The sequence below is a fragment of the Saccostrea echinata genome, unplaced genomic scaffold (genome assembly GCF_033153115.1).
Source record: "Saccostrea echinata isolate AGI-Se365-2 ecotype Australia unplaced genomic scaffold, CSIRO_AGI_Sech_v1 ptg000014l, whole genome shotgun sequence".
NCBI lineage: Eukaryota > Metazoa > Mollusca > Bivalvia > Ostreida > Ostreidae > Saccostrea > Saccostrea echinata.
Window position 1 is genome coordinate 12,035,818 of NW_026889763.1, and position 14,710 is coordinate 12,050,527.

The window sequence follows — 14,710 nt, forward strand, 5'->3', positions numbered from 1 at the left end:
TAGATGGTTTTTCCCAGTAAAATTTTTTAATATATTTTGCTCGTAAATCCCTATATCGTGGACATTTTAAAACAAAATGGAATTCGTCTTCAATTTCACATCTACATAATTCGCATATTCGATTTTCGCGTAATATATTTTTATGGCGTCCACTTTCTATAGCTAAATTATGTGATGACAGTCTTATCCTGCTAATTTGCTTTTTATAAATGGAAGGAATAGGTTTTACCAAATAATATTGCAGTGTGAAGTGGTCAATAATATTCTTAAATAACATACATCTAGATGAACTATTGATATCTGCAAGGAGATTCTGTACATAGGTGTCAATAATTCTTTGCCTTATAATCAAGAAATGGCTGTTATAACAAATTAATCATAATCATAAATTACCAATCGAGACAGGCCGATGGAGCAACAGACCTTCAAATCAAAGACTCTATACTTTATGTTATAATGAGACTGGAGACGAATACCATTATATTATGTCATGTCCTTCTTTTAATGATTGTAGAAAACTGTATTTACCATCAACATACATTACTCTAATGATTTTCCCCTTAGATTCCAAAAACAAAAAAACCTTGGCGTTCCCCTCTCAGTCCCTGACATTTTCCTGTCTCCCCTTAACTTTTTCCTATGATCCTGACTACCCTGTCTACTCCCTGACGTCCCCTGACTTTGCCCCTGTTACCCCTGATGTCCCCTGACATTCCTTGACGTCCCTGTCAACTCCCTGATGTCCCCTGACTAAGTCCCTGACAACCCTGTCAATTCTCTGTCGTCCCCTGACATTCATTTTGATTCATAAAAAGGGCTAAAATATGTTTTTGTTGCTATTTACTTGTGAGAAATACCTTACTCTTGGCAATTCTTAAGTTTTGTGAAAATATATATTTAGTCAATATCTTTAGTAATTTATTTCTTAATATGATTATATTTGATTGTATTAGTTTAGTACATGTAGCTTTTTAGATAAATCTTAAGGAGAATAAATGCCAGTTACTTTGAAAATACTGAATTACCAATTTATTGCACCTTGTCGTGAATGGCATGTAAATATATTTATATTTATTTATTTGTTAATCTATACATCCACATGCATTTATTTATTTATTTGTTTTTATTGTTTATTTATTGACTAATTTATCAATTTAATCTATTCATATATTTCTTTTATATTTGCTTTATTGAATTATTAATCAATTAATTAATGTTATATATTTATTTAGTTTTTAATTCATTTTAATTAATTAATTAATTTATTTTATTTTATTTATTTATGAGTTCTGCGTAAACAATCGTAAGGTAAAACAATATATGCTTCAAACTATCTTTTAAGCATATTTACATTTCATATAATTCTTTTAATTTCATGATGGTATCAAAATAATCGTCTTATTACACACAATCTGAATCCGAAATTTGTTTTATTGCACTTTTACTTTGGTACAAAAAATAGAAATGTTCCTCAAAATCGGTCACGGTTGTGAGAATAATTCTGAGCCGTTGACAGTTTACCAGTGACTCTGGGTACACTGACCAGACACCTATTGTCTTTTTGACTGACCACTATACACTGTTTATTCTGTGACAGCACACAGCAACAGGGTTTTTAGGAACAATTTTTTTTATTTTACCAAATTAAAGTAGCAATAAAACAAATTCTAGATTTAGACTGTTTGTAATGAGACGATGATTTTGATGAGTGAGTTACCCTTCTAGGTTAATGTAAACTGTACAGTCTTGCTTTATGTATTTTGTTTGATATTGTTGTATTTTCTATATGTTGTTTTACACGATGTGAGAATACATTGAATTGAATTGATTGTATTTTAAACGTACTAGTATAACAAGATACATCGTTCTTTACTTTTATGTGTCAATTTGCTGATGACTTCCTATAATTAATAAAAAAAGCTCCAGTCATATTGGAAAAAGTTGCATCATCGTACCTTAAAAGTAGTCTTTATGCATATCTTTCATAATTGCAAACTTTTTGTATCGAAAAATCCATACAGTGATGTTAATAATTGATTTTGAAGGAAGCTGAAATGTTGTTTGAATAACCGATTTTACCCCACAGATCGTATTTTTCTCCCATCATAGTCATCTGTTTCAAAAATATACCGGGTATTGCAAAATAACACCAGTAGAATATGAATCTCTTGTATTTTATATCGGTTTTTAACTGGAAGTTACAGAAAAAGCTTCATTTTTTCCATATCCCCTCCACTCCTCAACAGCAAATACTTTTATAGGTTTTCTCAAAAGAAGCTCTCCTTCAAGTTGACCTTATTCATCTTACAAAAGCCTCGTTACAAAACGTAATTACTACCTGGTATTTAGTTTGGAACTTTTTTTAAATCCATGTTTAAATTGTCGATGAAATTAGAATCAGATTTAATAAACTTCCATTCAGACGAACATTTAATAACGATTTCTTGATTCGTCAACATATTAAATTGACCTGGCAATAGAAAATTTATAGTTTATCAAGTGCTTTTGTTGTTCTGCTTTGCACCACATGTATATATCCTTTCAAATAAACTATAAAAATTTCACTTATAATCATTTATGTTTAAACCATCGACATTGACTTTCCTGAATATACTAGTAATTCATATCAATCTTTACCGAAAAGGCTACTTTGATTTGGAAAATGTAAAATAAAACTGAGGGTCATAAAGAAACATTTTAAGAAATCCAAGCAAAACTTGTACTTATTGTAACAGGAACCGTTACAAATGTCACCCAAACGTCCCCCCTACTCCCTTTTAAAAACCATATTCCCTACAATTTTCAATAAATTATGCAAATAATTTCGTATGATCAAACTACACTTATTTATCAAGTACATTTTTGGGATCACAAGGCAGATATATCCGTACAAGTATTAGCCAATTACACTTCTGTTCACATGAATGCGTATGTTTTCAAGAATTGACATGTACATATACATGTAACATCTAATGATATTTCATGATATAAAGCTACATCTTAAAATTCAAAGAATTTCATTGAGAATTAAATGTTACAGCAATCGAGATTTATCAACCAATCAGAATTCGCCAGATATGCATGCATGTTCTTTTGTTTAATAATGCAGGGTCACATATACTTTGCCTTACTCTTGAATTTTGTCTTGTTTTGTTTTTGTTCGGATGAGACCATATAAACCGAAGTCCCGTGTCGCAGTAGATGCTGGCACGAAAAAGACCCCTCACTGCTCAATGGCCGTAAGTGCCGAGTATAGGTCAAAATTTGCAGCTCTCCACCGGCAAGTGGTGGCTTCTCCATATGAGTGAAAAATTCTCGAGAGGGACGTTAAACAACAAACAAACAAAAAAATTATAGCCATTTACAGCTTTTGTCAATCAGATTTCAGCCTACGTGCATGCACGTGCTTTCTAGATATCGGACATATATCTTCTTATAGGATCTCATAATATATACCTCTGTTTTACAATTCAAACTATATCATTGATTATTATTATCAAAGTGAGTTTTGGTCATTAAAGAATTCAGCACACGTGAATGCATGTCATTCAGTTTTGAGATAGTAGTTTTATATATATATATATATATATATATATATATATATATATATATATATATATATATATATATATATATATATATATATATATATATATATATTGTAAATTTTGTCCTGTTCTGTTGAACATTAAGAAAATTATGGTCATTTAAAGTTTCATCCAATGAAATTACAGCATGCACGTGTTTTCAAGAAAATTTTATGTATGCCGTATTGTAGAATTTTCTAACTTGTACCTTTATTATAAATTTCATAGTATTTTATCACGAAACAAGGAAGTTATTGAAATTTTGGTCCCAGGCAATCAGAACGAAGCACATGTGCATGCGCGTGCGATCATGCTAATTAACCAAGTCATCTTGTCTTGACTACTATCTGACTACTATTTGTTTATGTACTGAGTTTCGAAGCATTTCAACAAAAATCTGATATAGTTAAAGCTATTTTGATTTATAAGTCATTTTTAAAATTAATCGCACGCGCACGCCCGCTCATGCAAAATTGATCTTCGTTTTGCACATCTACACAACATACCTAATCGATCTAAGGGGTTTTGTCTCAATCAGACGAGTACTTTTTGAGAATACTCGTGGAAAATAAGTTCCACAAGAGACATTTAAAAACGACATAAAAACAATATGTTCCCAAAATTCGTGTGGGGAAAATAATAACCAATAAGTATATATGTTACATTTGCCCATATTAAACGTCCTTATTAAAGATACTTATGTACGTGATAAAGAATACTAATAACTAAGGGATCGGGCTGCCTTTAAGAAAAGTCAAAACCTCGTCAATACTTAAAAAGATTTGTGTATATTTCTTAGCTCCGAGATAGGAGCATTGAACTTTAATTTCTTTGTCTGAGTACAATGAGTAAAATGTATATAATGCAAAATTCGATAAGAGTAACAATTAGCTTCTGTGAGCCATATACAAGTACCTCATCAGTTTTAGATAAATAACAATGAAACACACACACACACACACATCATTCTTCAGGTGAAAGAAAATTTCGAAAGTCAGAAATTAGGGGAAAAAATTAAAAAATAAGTAATTTTTCCCATACTTAAGGACATACGCAACGTAGTTTGAACTTTATTGTCTATTCCCCTGGAGATGAAGAGTTCCAATAACTTAAAGAAACTGTGTGCTACATTTTTATGTCTATATATGCTGTTGTACACTTCTTCTAAAACAAGTTTGGATAAACAAAACGTTTGGAATATATGTTTAGTAATTTTTGTATATTTTTCTTTGAATTATACAAGAATTCTAATTAATTGATATCTTTTCAAAACCTATGGTAATGCATGCTGATTTTTTGTCTATGAACATCTGATGGCACTATAATCTTAAAGTAAGAATATCTTGAAAAATTATCAGTAGGTAAGGTACGTTGCAAATGTCCTTAAAGACCTGAAAAAAATGCAGACGGGGAAAGCAAAAAATCGACCTTGACCTTTCAGCTTTGGCCTTTAAGTCAAGAGGGAACTTTTTGAGTTAAAGAAATTCATGACCTTAAGTGTCATAGCAAAAGCTTCAAGAAAACTTAAGTTTTGTAAGCAATATTTGAATTTCTGACCTTGATTTTTGATCTTTTGACTTCAAAATTTAAAAAGCCTTCTTTAAGTCACACTGACTAAAGGTATAAAAGTTTTATTCCAAAACTTCAAGGAATACTCAAGTAACATGTATAATCATAAAACCATTTTTACAAGACATGAATTATTTACCTTGACCCTTTGACCTCAGAATTAATAGGGTCCTCTATAAATCATTGGGAGTAATTGACAAACAAGTTGATGAAACAAGGCTATCAACTGTCTCGTTTGAAGTCATCATGTTGCAAGTTTTATGGTCGATACAATGACCTTGTCAGCAAATACAACCTTTCATTAGATCAATTGCTGACTGACCTTTTTCATACTTATTGTTAGGCCATTATTTATACACTAATTGTCTACGGATTTTTTCCGTTTTCCTTGATCATGACAAGGAACACACGGCGGGTGTGACCGGTCGGCATAGGGGATCCTCACTCTTCCATGGGACCTGATCCCACCTCTGAGGATTTTGGAGGTCCGTGTTTGCTCTGCTCCCAATCTGTATTGTTTAAATGGACATTGAGCTTGAATACTGTTAGCTATCTCCATATTTCATGCATGTAATTCCGGACTTCTAAGAAACACGCATTGTCCTTCTGATGTACACTAGTGAGTGGTGATATTTTGATTTAATACCTGGAAAGGCTAGTTTACTTTAGTATAATTGTTCCGATCCTTTTTTCATTAATAATAAATGAATTGTGAAGATCTTTAAGATATCCACCCCGATTCAGTTTATCTTACCCTGCTGACTGTTTATTTCTTATTTTACAGAGTTACATTTGAACTAATCGATATAGCAATAAAATTAAAAGAATAAGTATTGAAAATTAACAATTGACGTAAATCTGCCGATTCTTATTTGAAGAAATAGAAAATCGAATCGTTTTGAGTAAAACAAATGTTTACTTGTTTGTATACGTTTGTTATGAACACATCTCTAAAATGAAATCATTACTATAAGCAAATACCATTCCTTAGAATGATAATTGTTGACTATTTCGTGTTTTAATTGATTTCCTGAGGTATTCAGCAGCAGTTTAATTATTTTATGATGTTTGTTCGTAAGTCACATTAGTTCCTGCAGTCAGCTGATTGCGTAATTCTCACTTCCTCGTATAGCCGACTCCCCGCTGTGTTCCGGTGGGGACCGCGCAGCTCATCATATTCTCTACTACCTTCCTCCCTACCTTCAATCTGTGTGTAAAACTCATCTGTTGGAATACAAAGATGTCATTTTAAATTGAACTTGATAGTGTATTAGGGTTCGAGAAATATGTTTATGTTTTGTGTTTATTTTTAATACTTGAGTCAGCATTTTACCAATAATCACATGTCCATGCTTGAGCTAAGAGTGTAACGAATATTTTGCCAGATTCTTACCATTTCTTTTAATGACTGATTTTTCAGTATCGTCTTTTTCTCTGCTTTTTCTATTTAACAAAAAAGAAACAAAAATATGTTTATTTATATAATTTTGGCATTGTATCTAATAAAAAGGGGAAAAAAATGCATGTTATTTACACGTGTTTAACGTTTAAATCAGATTTTTTTTTATATCAAGGTTGTTTGTGCAAGGCTCACAGCCTGGCAAATAAATTTTCGCAAACTTGACGGGTTGTAATGATATTTATAAATCTGAAGTTAAAGAGAACTTTGATAAATTATTCACAATTAATCAACCATATTGTTTAGAGATTACAGCGTCATTTTACAGTATAGTATCTAAATATCTAAATTGTGCTCAATAACAAAGTTCATGTATCCTATCTAGATTATAAAGCTAATAAATCTAACCCTTTACACGGTGTATCTTTGGAGTAGAGGCGGTGAACAATGGCGATGGACACGGTGAACATGAGGATCAGCATGACTACCGGAACAGCCAGAGACGACACCTTCATGGCGTCCGAAACATTAGGCTTCAAAATGGCTGACACTTGCTCTAAATACCAAAACGATCCTTAATTAGTATCTGTGTTTTGTAATCATAATTCGATGAATGTGACAAACACATTCTCATTTAATAAAATATGATTGTTTTCGTTTCATATACTTTTAACTGGAATGAATTGTATTTTGACATATAAACAACTATTCCTACCATGTACATATTTTTCATTGTTCTGCGTGTATAAATAGGAAAAGTTAGTTTAATACATATGTTTGCAATACAAAAAATAAGAATACTGCATTATTCTTCACCTGAAATCATTTTTATCCAATCAGCATCAACTCAACCAACTACATGTAAATTTTGTGAATCAAAAACCAATCAAAGACGCCCAGACAGGTTGGGAAACACAACACTGGGGTCTTAAATCTTTATACGAGCAGTTTTAATGCTTACTCAGTATACATTTATCTCTCTCTTTTTGGTAACCTTGGCAACACTTTGTGGAGTTGACTGTCACATTCCGTTGTACACTTTTTTCTTCAATGACTTCGTGGTACCTTAATAAAAGACGTGAAAATTGAGGGATAATACACAGATTAAAGTAATACATTAGATTTCAAAACATTTTTGAATAATGTAGATATTCTCGCACTGAATCAGAAACGTCCTTATACACACACAAAAAATAAGTTAGAATGACCAAGAATCAGGTCAAGAACCAGAGAAATATATAGTACCAACGTCTCCAAAGGTCTCGGTATTTCAAGCTCAGGCTTGAAAATTTTCCATACACAGTGAAATTCAGCATTGCAAACATACACCAGTTTAAAATGACATCATAGATTTTTGAAGCTAAATCACAAGAAAAGTGAAATACTCGTACATAAAACTTTTTTCGTCAACGTATTTGAAAATGAAAATACAGTAACCAATTTCTGAAATCCTGTAAACGATATTAATCATGAACAGGGTAAAAACAGTAAAATGAGAAGTCCGCCAATTCACGAATATGTGTAAAACATAATTGGTTTAGTTATGCAAGGGAAAAAAATTGTCTGAATAATCCAAACTAAACAGAACGAACAGATTCTCACATATAAGGCAGCATTAGTCAATAAAAGGTAATCTCGATAGACAGGGTAAAGTAGTTCCCTATGACGTACAAAATGTCTATTTAAACAATTGTTATGTACAAATTTTTCAAAAGAAATATCAAAATTTTTGGTAAAGGACAGAAAGAACAAAAAATGAGCAAATATCTGAAATCACACTCACTCAACTTTAATTTTGTAATGCCTCCCCATTTTGACTGCTCTTGTTCTAGTCTTTAAGCTTGGTATGGTCTCGAAAAAAGTTTCTTCTTTTCTGTAAAAATATGCAAAGGGAAACGAAAACGGTGCACCTGCGATGCTCAACATATCACCTTAAATTACATGAACACTTTTTTTCTTTATTCGCTTTTTAAGACTTCTAGTAAACACATCTGAATTCATTAAAAAATCGAAGAAAGTAACATTCAAAACTTCAAAAGTTATATATATATATATATATATATATATATATATATATATATATATATATATATATATATATATATATATATATATATATATATATATATATATATATATATATATATATATATATATATATATTTAATGAAATCTAAATAAATTTGATTAATCAAATAATTGTAATTTATACTTAAAACAACTGCACAATCCTACACCAATTTTGTCAAAAACTTGATATTTTAAGATTGACATTTCATTTGGAATTTAAGTGAAAATCTATAAAAATTCAATTATTTCCACAAATTTGTAAGTCACATTTCTGAAACTATATTGAAGTACTGAAACATACATCTGTAATTCGAAACATTCCTGGCTGGAGACAACTAAAGCGGATCCCAGTATAACAAAACAAAACTGTAAGTACGGTCGCATCATTCTATTCACCAGAAATACAGTGACAGTGTCATTCTGAGAGGTGAAATCCGTTGACACACAGGAAGACGTGGTAAACTGGAAGTATTAAAGTGGCCACCTTAATACTCAGAGGATTACAAACAGACAGAACGAAAACGCTGTCTCTAAAGCAATATCAACATTTCACAGCAATTTTTCATGGTGGCATATTTATAACCTCTAAAGCCATATAAATTATGTCAACATGCCAGAAATTAGGTATGTCAACACATGCAAGGCAATTATGTCTACATGCAAAATGTTGACATGCAGTTGCAAGTTACCAATTGTTTTAGAGCAAATCTGATTTTCATATGTGTAAATTTACTTACTAGTACTAATGCCAGCATCTGACATCATTAATGAAAAAGGCTTATTTAGTTAATTAAATTGACACACAACATAATTTTGTTCTCATGCGACTTAATTATTTCGACAAGGAACATAATGTCATCATGCAACATAAACAATTAAGCCGCATATCAACAAGAATATTTTGCATGTCAATTAAGAAGGCTGCGGGGTTGTGGCCATTTTCAGACTATATTGATCTCCTTGCAGAAGAAGAGCTCCATATAAAGATATACAAAAATGATCAAATTTTTAAACTAAAATTTATGAAATTTTTCTTTGCCAAATGAAAGTTGACAGCTTGAGATATCATACCTAAAAAATTAAGTTATATCTGACGGTTAATTTGTTGACCCCCCAGCCTCCTTAAATCAAAACGCATAATAAAAGCAGATGTCGAACATGTTGACATGGAAGTTAACATGCATTATTATATCGAATGTTGACATGAATAAGTCGCATGCTGATAAAGATAGGTCGCCTGTTAACATAAATACAGTGCAAACACGGATATTTCGAATTACGGTTATAGCGAAGTTTTCTTGGATCCCCAGCTATATACGGATATAACGAATTACGGATATAGCGAAGTAATTTCACAGGTCCCAGTGACTTCGTTATAACCGAGTTTTACTGTACATGTACGTTGCATCTTGTATGTACGTGTATTTCAGAAACTAGCGTTTAGTAAGATTGCTTACATTGAAATCAGATTCTCTAAAATGATTGATCTTTCATGTAAGTTATTTTCTAACATCTACAGATAATTATCTTCCATGCTGACATACTGTTCTTGCATGTTTACATAGTTTATCTTGCATATAGGGAGCAAAAAAAAAAAAACACCACCAAAACTGTTTTCCTTGTAAAGCAAGATAAAATTATACATGATAAAATTGTACTTATACTATTCTCAGCGTCAGCCAACCGAAACCCAATGTAACCATTTGACTCTCGAAATTCGATTCTCGTAAAGTTAATATTCTTGGTTTACAATTTTGCAGAGTCCCAAACTTTAATCTTTACCATGACAAAATGACTATGAGTATAAACTGTCTGTACAGAGTCTCAGTTAAACATATTCTATAACAGAAGGATTAATACCTCAAACGTGTCAAGAGACAACTAAAATTCGTCCAAAAACATTAAAACAAGACGGTTAGTGTGGTCGCATCTTTATACTCGAGGATAATCCTGACTGATTTATATCAAGAGTGAACTCTTGTAAAGACTTCCGCTTTCATAGAAACGGATCAAACTTGAGAATGATTTGTTCATTTATTACTTGAATAATATGAATAGTCATATGAACATGAATGAATGATAAAGCTTTCGAAAGCCCAGATGGCTCATTCGACATACGAGAATCGAATTTCGAGATTCAAAATCTCGTTTTTACCATTCAAAATATAGGTTAGACTGTAAATTTCAAATTCATTAGGAGACTGGGAGACAGCATATTATTTTGATAAAACATACTGATATATTTATCATTAGATAAGACATTCGAGGCTTTTAACTTCTTTCTTCAAGAACGTAAAAGGTGAAGATAAAAGTGATCAATCTCATAGAACCTGTAAACAAAAGAGTTAATCGTGAACGGGGCAAAAACACGGACCCCTGGAAACAACAGAGATGGGATCAGGTGCCTATGAGGAGTAAGCATCTACTGTCAACCGGTCACATCCCCCGTGAGCCCTATGTATCGATCTGGTGGACAGAGTACTCCGTCGTCAAATTAAGAATAAAAGCTAAAAACAATGACCTAACAAATGGTATGAAATATGTCAAAGTAAGACCAAAAGATAGATTATATTTACAAAACAAGGTCATTAAAAGGACCATAGAATTTGCGATAAGCTGACTTAAAAGAAGTTATTGAATTTCTTGTAACATCAACTTATTTGTCAGTGGCTTGCCTCGGTTTAAAAATGGATCGTGTTCAAAGCACACTCTAACGTATCGAATCAGTTCCGAGACATAAATACAATATGCAGTTGATATTGGAATATTGCTACATAAACAAGCATTCTGAGAGTATTGCATTAGCAATACTAGTCCCCTACCGGCAAGTGTAATCTGGTTCCCGTTAAGAATTGAAAATGCCATAATTCCGTCAAAAATTAATGAAGCGGGACGAAATGCAAACTTGTTCTATAAGTAATCAAGGTAAAGCCACATACCAAAAATCAGCTCAATATCTACAAGCGTTTAGAAGAAAATTGCGGAAAACCCTTAAAAATTGAAAAGGCTGTAATTCCGTCAAAAATCAATGAAGCGGAACGAAATGCAAACTTGATCTGTAACTCATCAAGATACACTCACATACCAAAAATCAGCTCAATATCTACAAGCGTTTAGGAAAAAAGTGCGGAAAACCAAGTGGGACAGACTGACAGACAGACAGAGGGACAGACAGACAGACAGACGGACAGACAGACAGACAGACAGACAGACAGACAGACGGACGGACAGACTCAGAGGAAACCTATAGTCCCCTCCGGTTTCACCGGTAGGGGACTAATAAGGGAATTCGTGATAGAAAAGCTGAAGTCATCCCGTTTTTCAAACAGTTTAGTTACTAGTTTGCCATTATCGTCTTTACTCAGAAAAAACATCCAATTGTAAAACAGATGTGGCAGACTCTGTAATGTCTTTTATTTTGAGTTCACTGGGATATATTGGTCAACATATGAATGAAAGTAACTATAATTGTAAATTGATAAAACGTCGTCGATATATCTTAATGTTAAGTTGAAGGCCACAGCTAGAGATGTTTCCGTCTCATTAAGATTTTTCAATACATTCTGCTTCATAGGAATATTAAAATAGGTTTGGCTAATAAAGGAATACATTTATTGCCCATCGGAATTCCAACAGATTGTTTAAAGAACTGGTCTCCAAAGACTACAAAGATATTGTCAATGAGAAACTCAAGCATCTTTGTAATATCAACTTCAGATTACTTGTATGTAGACTTGGAATGACTTTTAACAAATTAATTTTGTAGGTGACCAATCACAAGATATGAAAATACGACTTCCATTTTTTTTTATTCAGGAAGCAGTTGTCTATGATATTAAAAAGCCTGCTCTTTAATTTATTGTGAGAAATGGTTGTATGCAGAGTTGAAAAGTCATACATGTATATGTTTTGATGCTATTGATGTTTGAAAAGTTCTGAGATTTTAAATTTTCCAGAAGTTCTTTGGAGTTTTCTAGAATCTATATTTGATTTACACTACTTCTTGTATATATTGTAGAACATACGTCTGACTTTTCTCCGTCATAGTAATTAATACTTTGGTGAGGAGTAAAGATAGGGGTTTGGTTGGACATATGCTGTAATTTTCGTATGTCGTAAATATACATGTACATGTATATTATATGCCATAAATACTTCAATTTACCATTTAATTCTTCCTTGCACGAACGATAAATCTTTGCTAACAAAGGGCTTTCGTGGACCGGGATGCCTTACCTATAGAAAAAATTGCATTTTCAGAAGCTGATGAAAAGGTTGGGATATGTCCCATTATGGAGTTATATAGCCAAGTATCCAAAAATGTCTTTTTTGACCCAATTCCCTCCCCACCCCCAGGGAACAACACTACATTCATCATATTTTTGCAAGAAGAGTCATGTACATACATGTATTTAGGAAAATGCATCCTTAATAAGAAGACAACTATATATTTTTCAAAAAATAATAATATTTATTTAATAAAATAAAATAAAAAAAGTCGCTGTGGGGTTTTTTTTTTATAGAGTCTTAATTTTTGCCCCCAGGACCGAAGAATGATGTGATTTTTTTTAAATAAAGACTTATGTTTTTATATAATGATTAATAACAACTTCTTTGAATTTGCACATAAGTACAAAATTCATAAATTGATATTGAAAATAAAATGCGATATTCAATAATAATAATTACACATATGCATTTTATCAAGGGCATCCTGTTTAACTTGTATTTCTGAATATTTAATTGTCCCACTTATATAAAAGGGGTAAAAAGATAGCAAAATTGAAAATTCCTGGGTTCATATTCTGGGTTTTTATAATTTATTTTTTCGTCGATAAATTATAAATTAACCGTATAGATGAAAAGTAAGTTTCGACTCGAAAATCTTAGACTCTGTAGGTACAATATTTATTAACAATTATTAGTTTAAATCAACGAAAAATACGGTTCTGTCCTGATTTACCGATAGTAAAGCAGAAAGCAGAAAATCGAGTCCATAATTTGTTTATCATACTTTAGATAGAAATTGTCCACATGTGGCTTTTAAATCATCATGATATATTGAAAACCAAATTGTATTGGTTAATTATAGACATAGGATTTTGAATTTCGTATATTTTGAATACGATATAGAATGAGCCATCTGACTAATTAATTTATATACTGCATCTCGAAATACGAGTATAAATTTCGAATGTTGAAGGAGCCTTCTGGGCTTACAAAATTATTACATTCTAGATGAAATATGGAGATAACGAACAGTATTCAAGCTCAAAAGTCCATTAAACAATACAAATTTTGGAGCAGAGCAGACATCCAAAACATCCGAGGTGGGATCAGGTGCTATGGAGGAGTGAGATTCCCCTGCCGACCGGTCGCACCCTCCCTGTGTTCCTTGTCATGATCGGGAAATAACGGAAAAATCCGTTGACAATTCAGTGTGTAAATAATAACCTAACAATTAGTATGAAAAAAGTCAGTCAGCATTTGACTTGATGACAGATTGTTTTTGCTGACAAGGTCATTGTATCGACCATAGAACTTGCGAAATGTTGACTTCAAACTAGACTGTTGATATTCTTGTTTAAACTTGTTTGTCAATAGCTTGCCTCGTTTTAGAAAATATTAGAAAAAATTCATACGTAGAGCATGAACTTGCATATCGAATGAACTGGGAGACAAAAGCCCCATAAGCAGGTGATAAGGGTATATTGCTACAGAAGTGAGGGAAGTTGACGATTGAAAAATTGAAGTCGTCACATTTATCATAAAGCTTTGTTGTTTGGTTACCATTAAAGTCTTTTTCTTGTAAAATATCCAAATATGAAACAGATGTGTCTGACTCTGTGGTATCTTTTATTTCAAGTTCACTGTGATATATCGAGTCGACATATGAATAGAAGAAAACTATTGTTAATTGATAATACGTGAAGGTCAGAGCAAGAGATATCATTAACACAATTTATTGTTCAATTCCTTTATTCTTTGCTAGGATGTGCAGTTGCTAGAAATGAATAATTTTGTTTTTATTAAACCCAAGGGACATTTTATGTAAAAGTTTATCATCACCAAATGTAAAATTAAA

The 14,710-nt window shown here is 32.0% G+C and overlaps 1 protein-coding gene across 1 annotated transcript; it reads right to left on the reverse strand.

The window, feature by feature from the left end:
* Positions 1-5,982: 5,982 nt before the first annotated feature.
* Positions 5,983-9,000, reverse strand: LOC133187226 (uncharacterized). Its single transcript, XM_061322583.1, has 6 exons — positions 8,927-9,000; positions 8,339-8,428; positions 7,517-7,620; positions 6,964-7,111; positions 6,550-6,599; positions 5,983-6,380 (listed from the first exon to the last, which is right to left on the reverse strand). Exons 2-6 carry the CDS (start codon positions 8,365-8,367, stop codon positions 6,241-6,243), a joined length of 471 nt encoding a protein of 156 aa, XP_061178567.1. The 5' UTR covers positions 8,368-8,428; positions 8,927-9,000; the 3' UTR covers positions 5,983-6,240.
* Between the last annotated feature and the right edge of the window lie 5,710 nt (positions 9,001-14,710).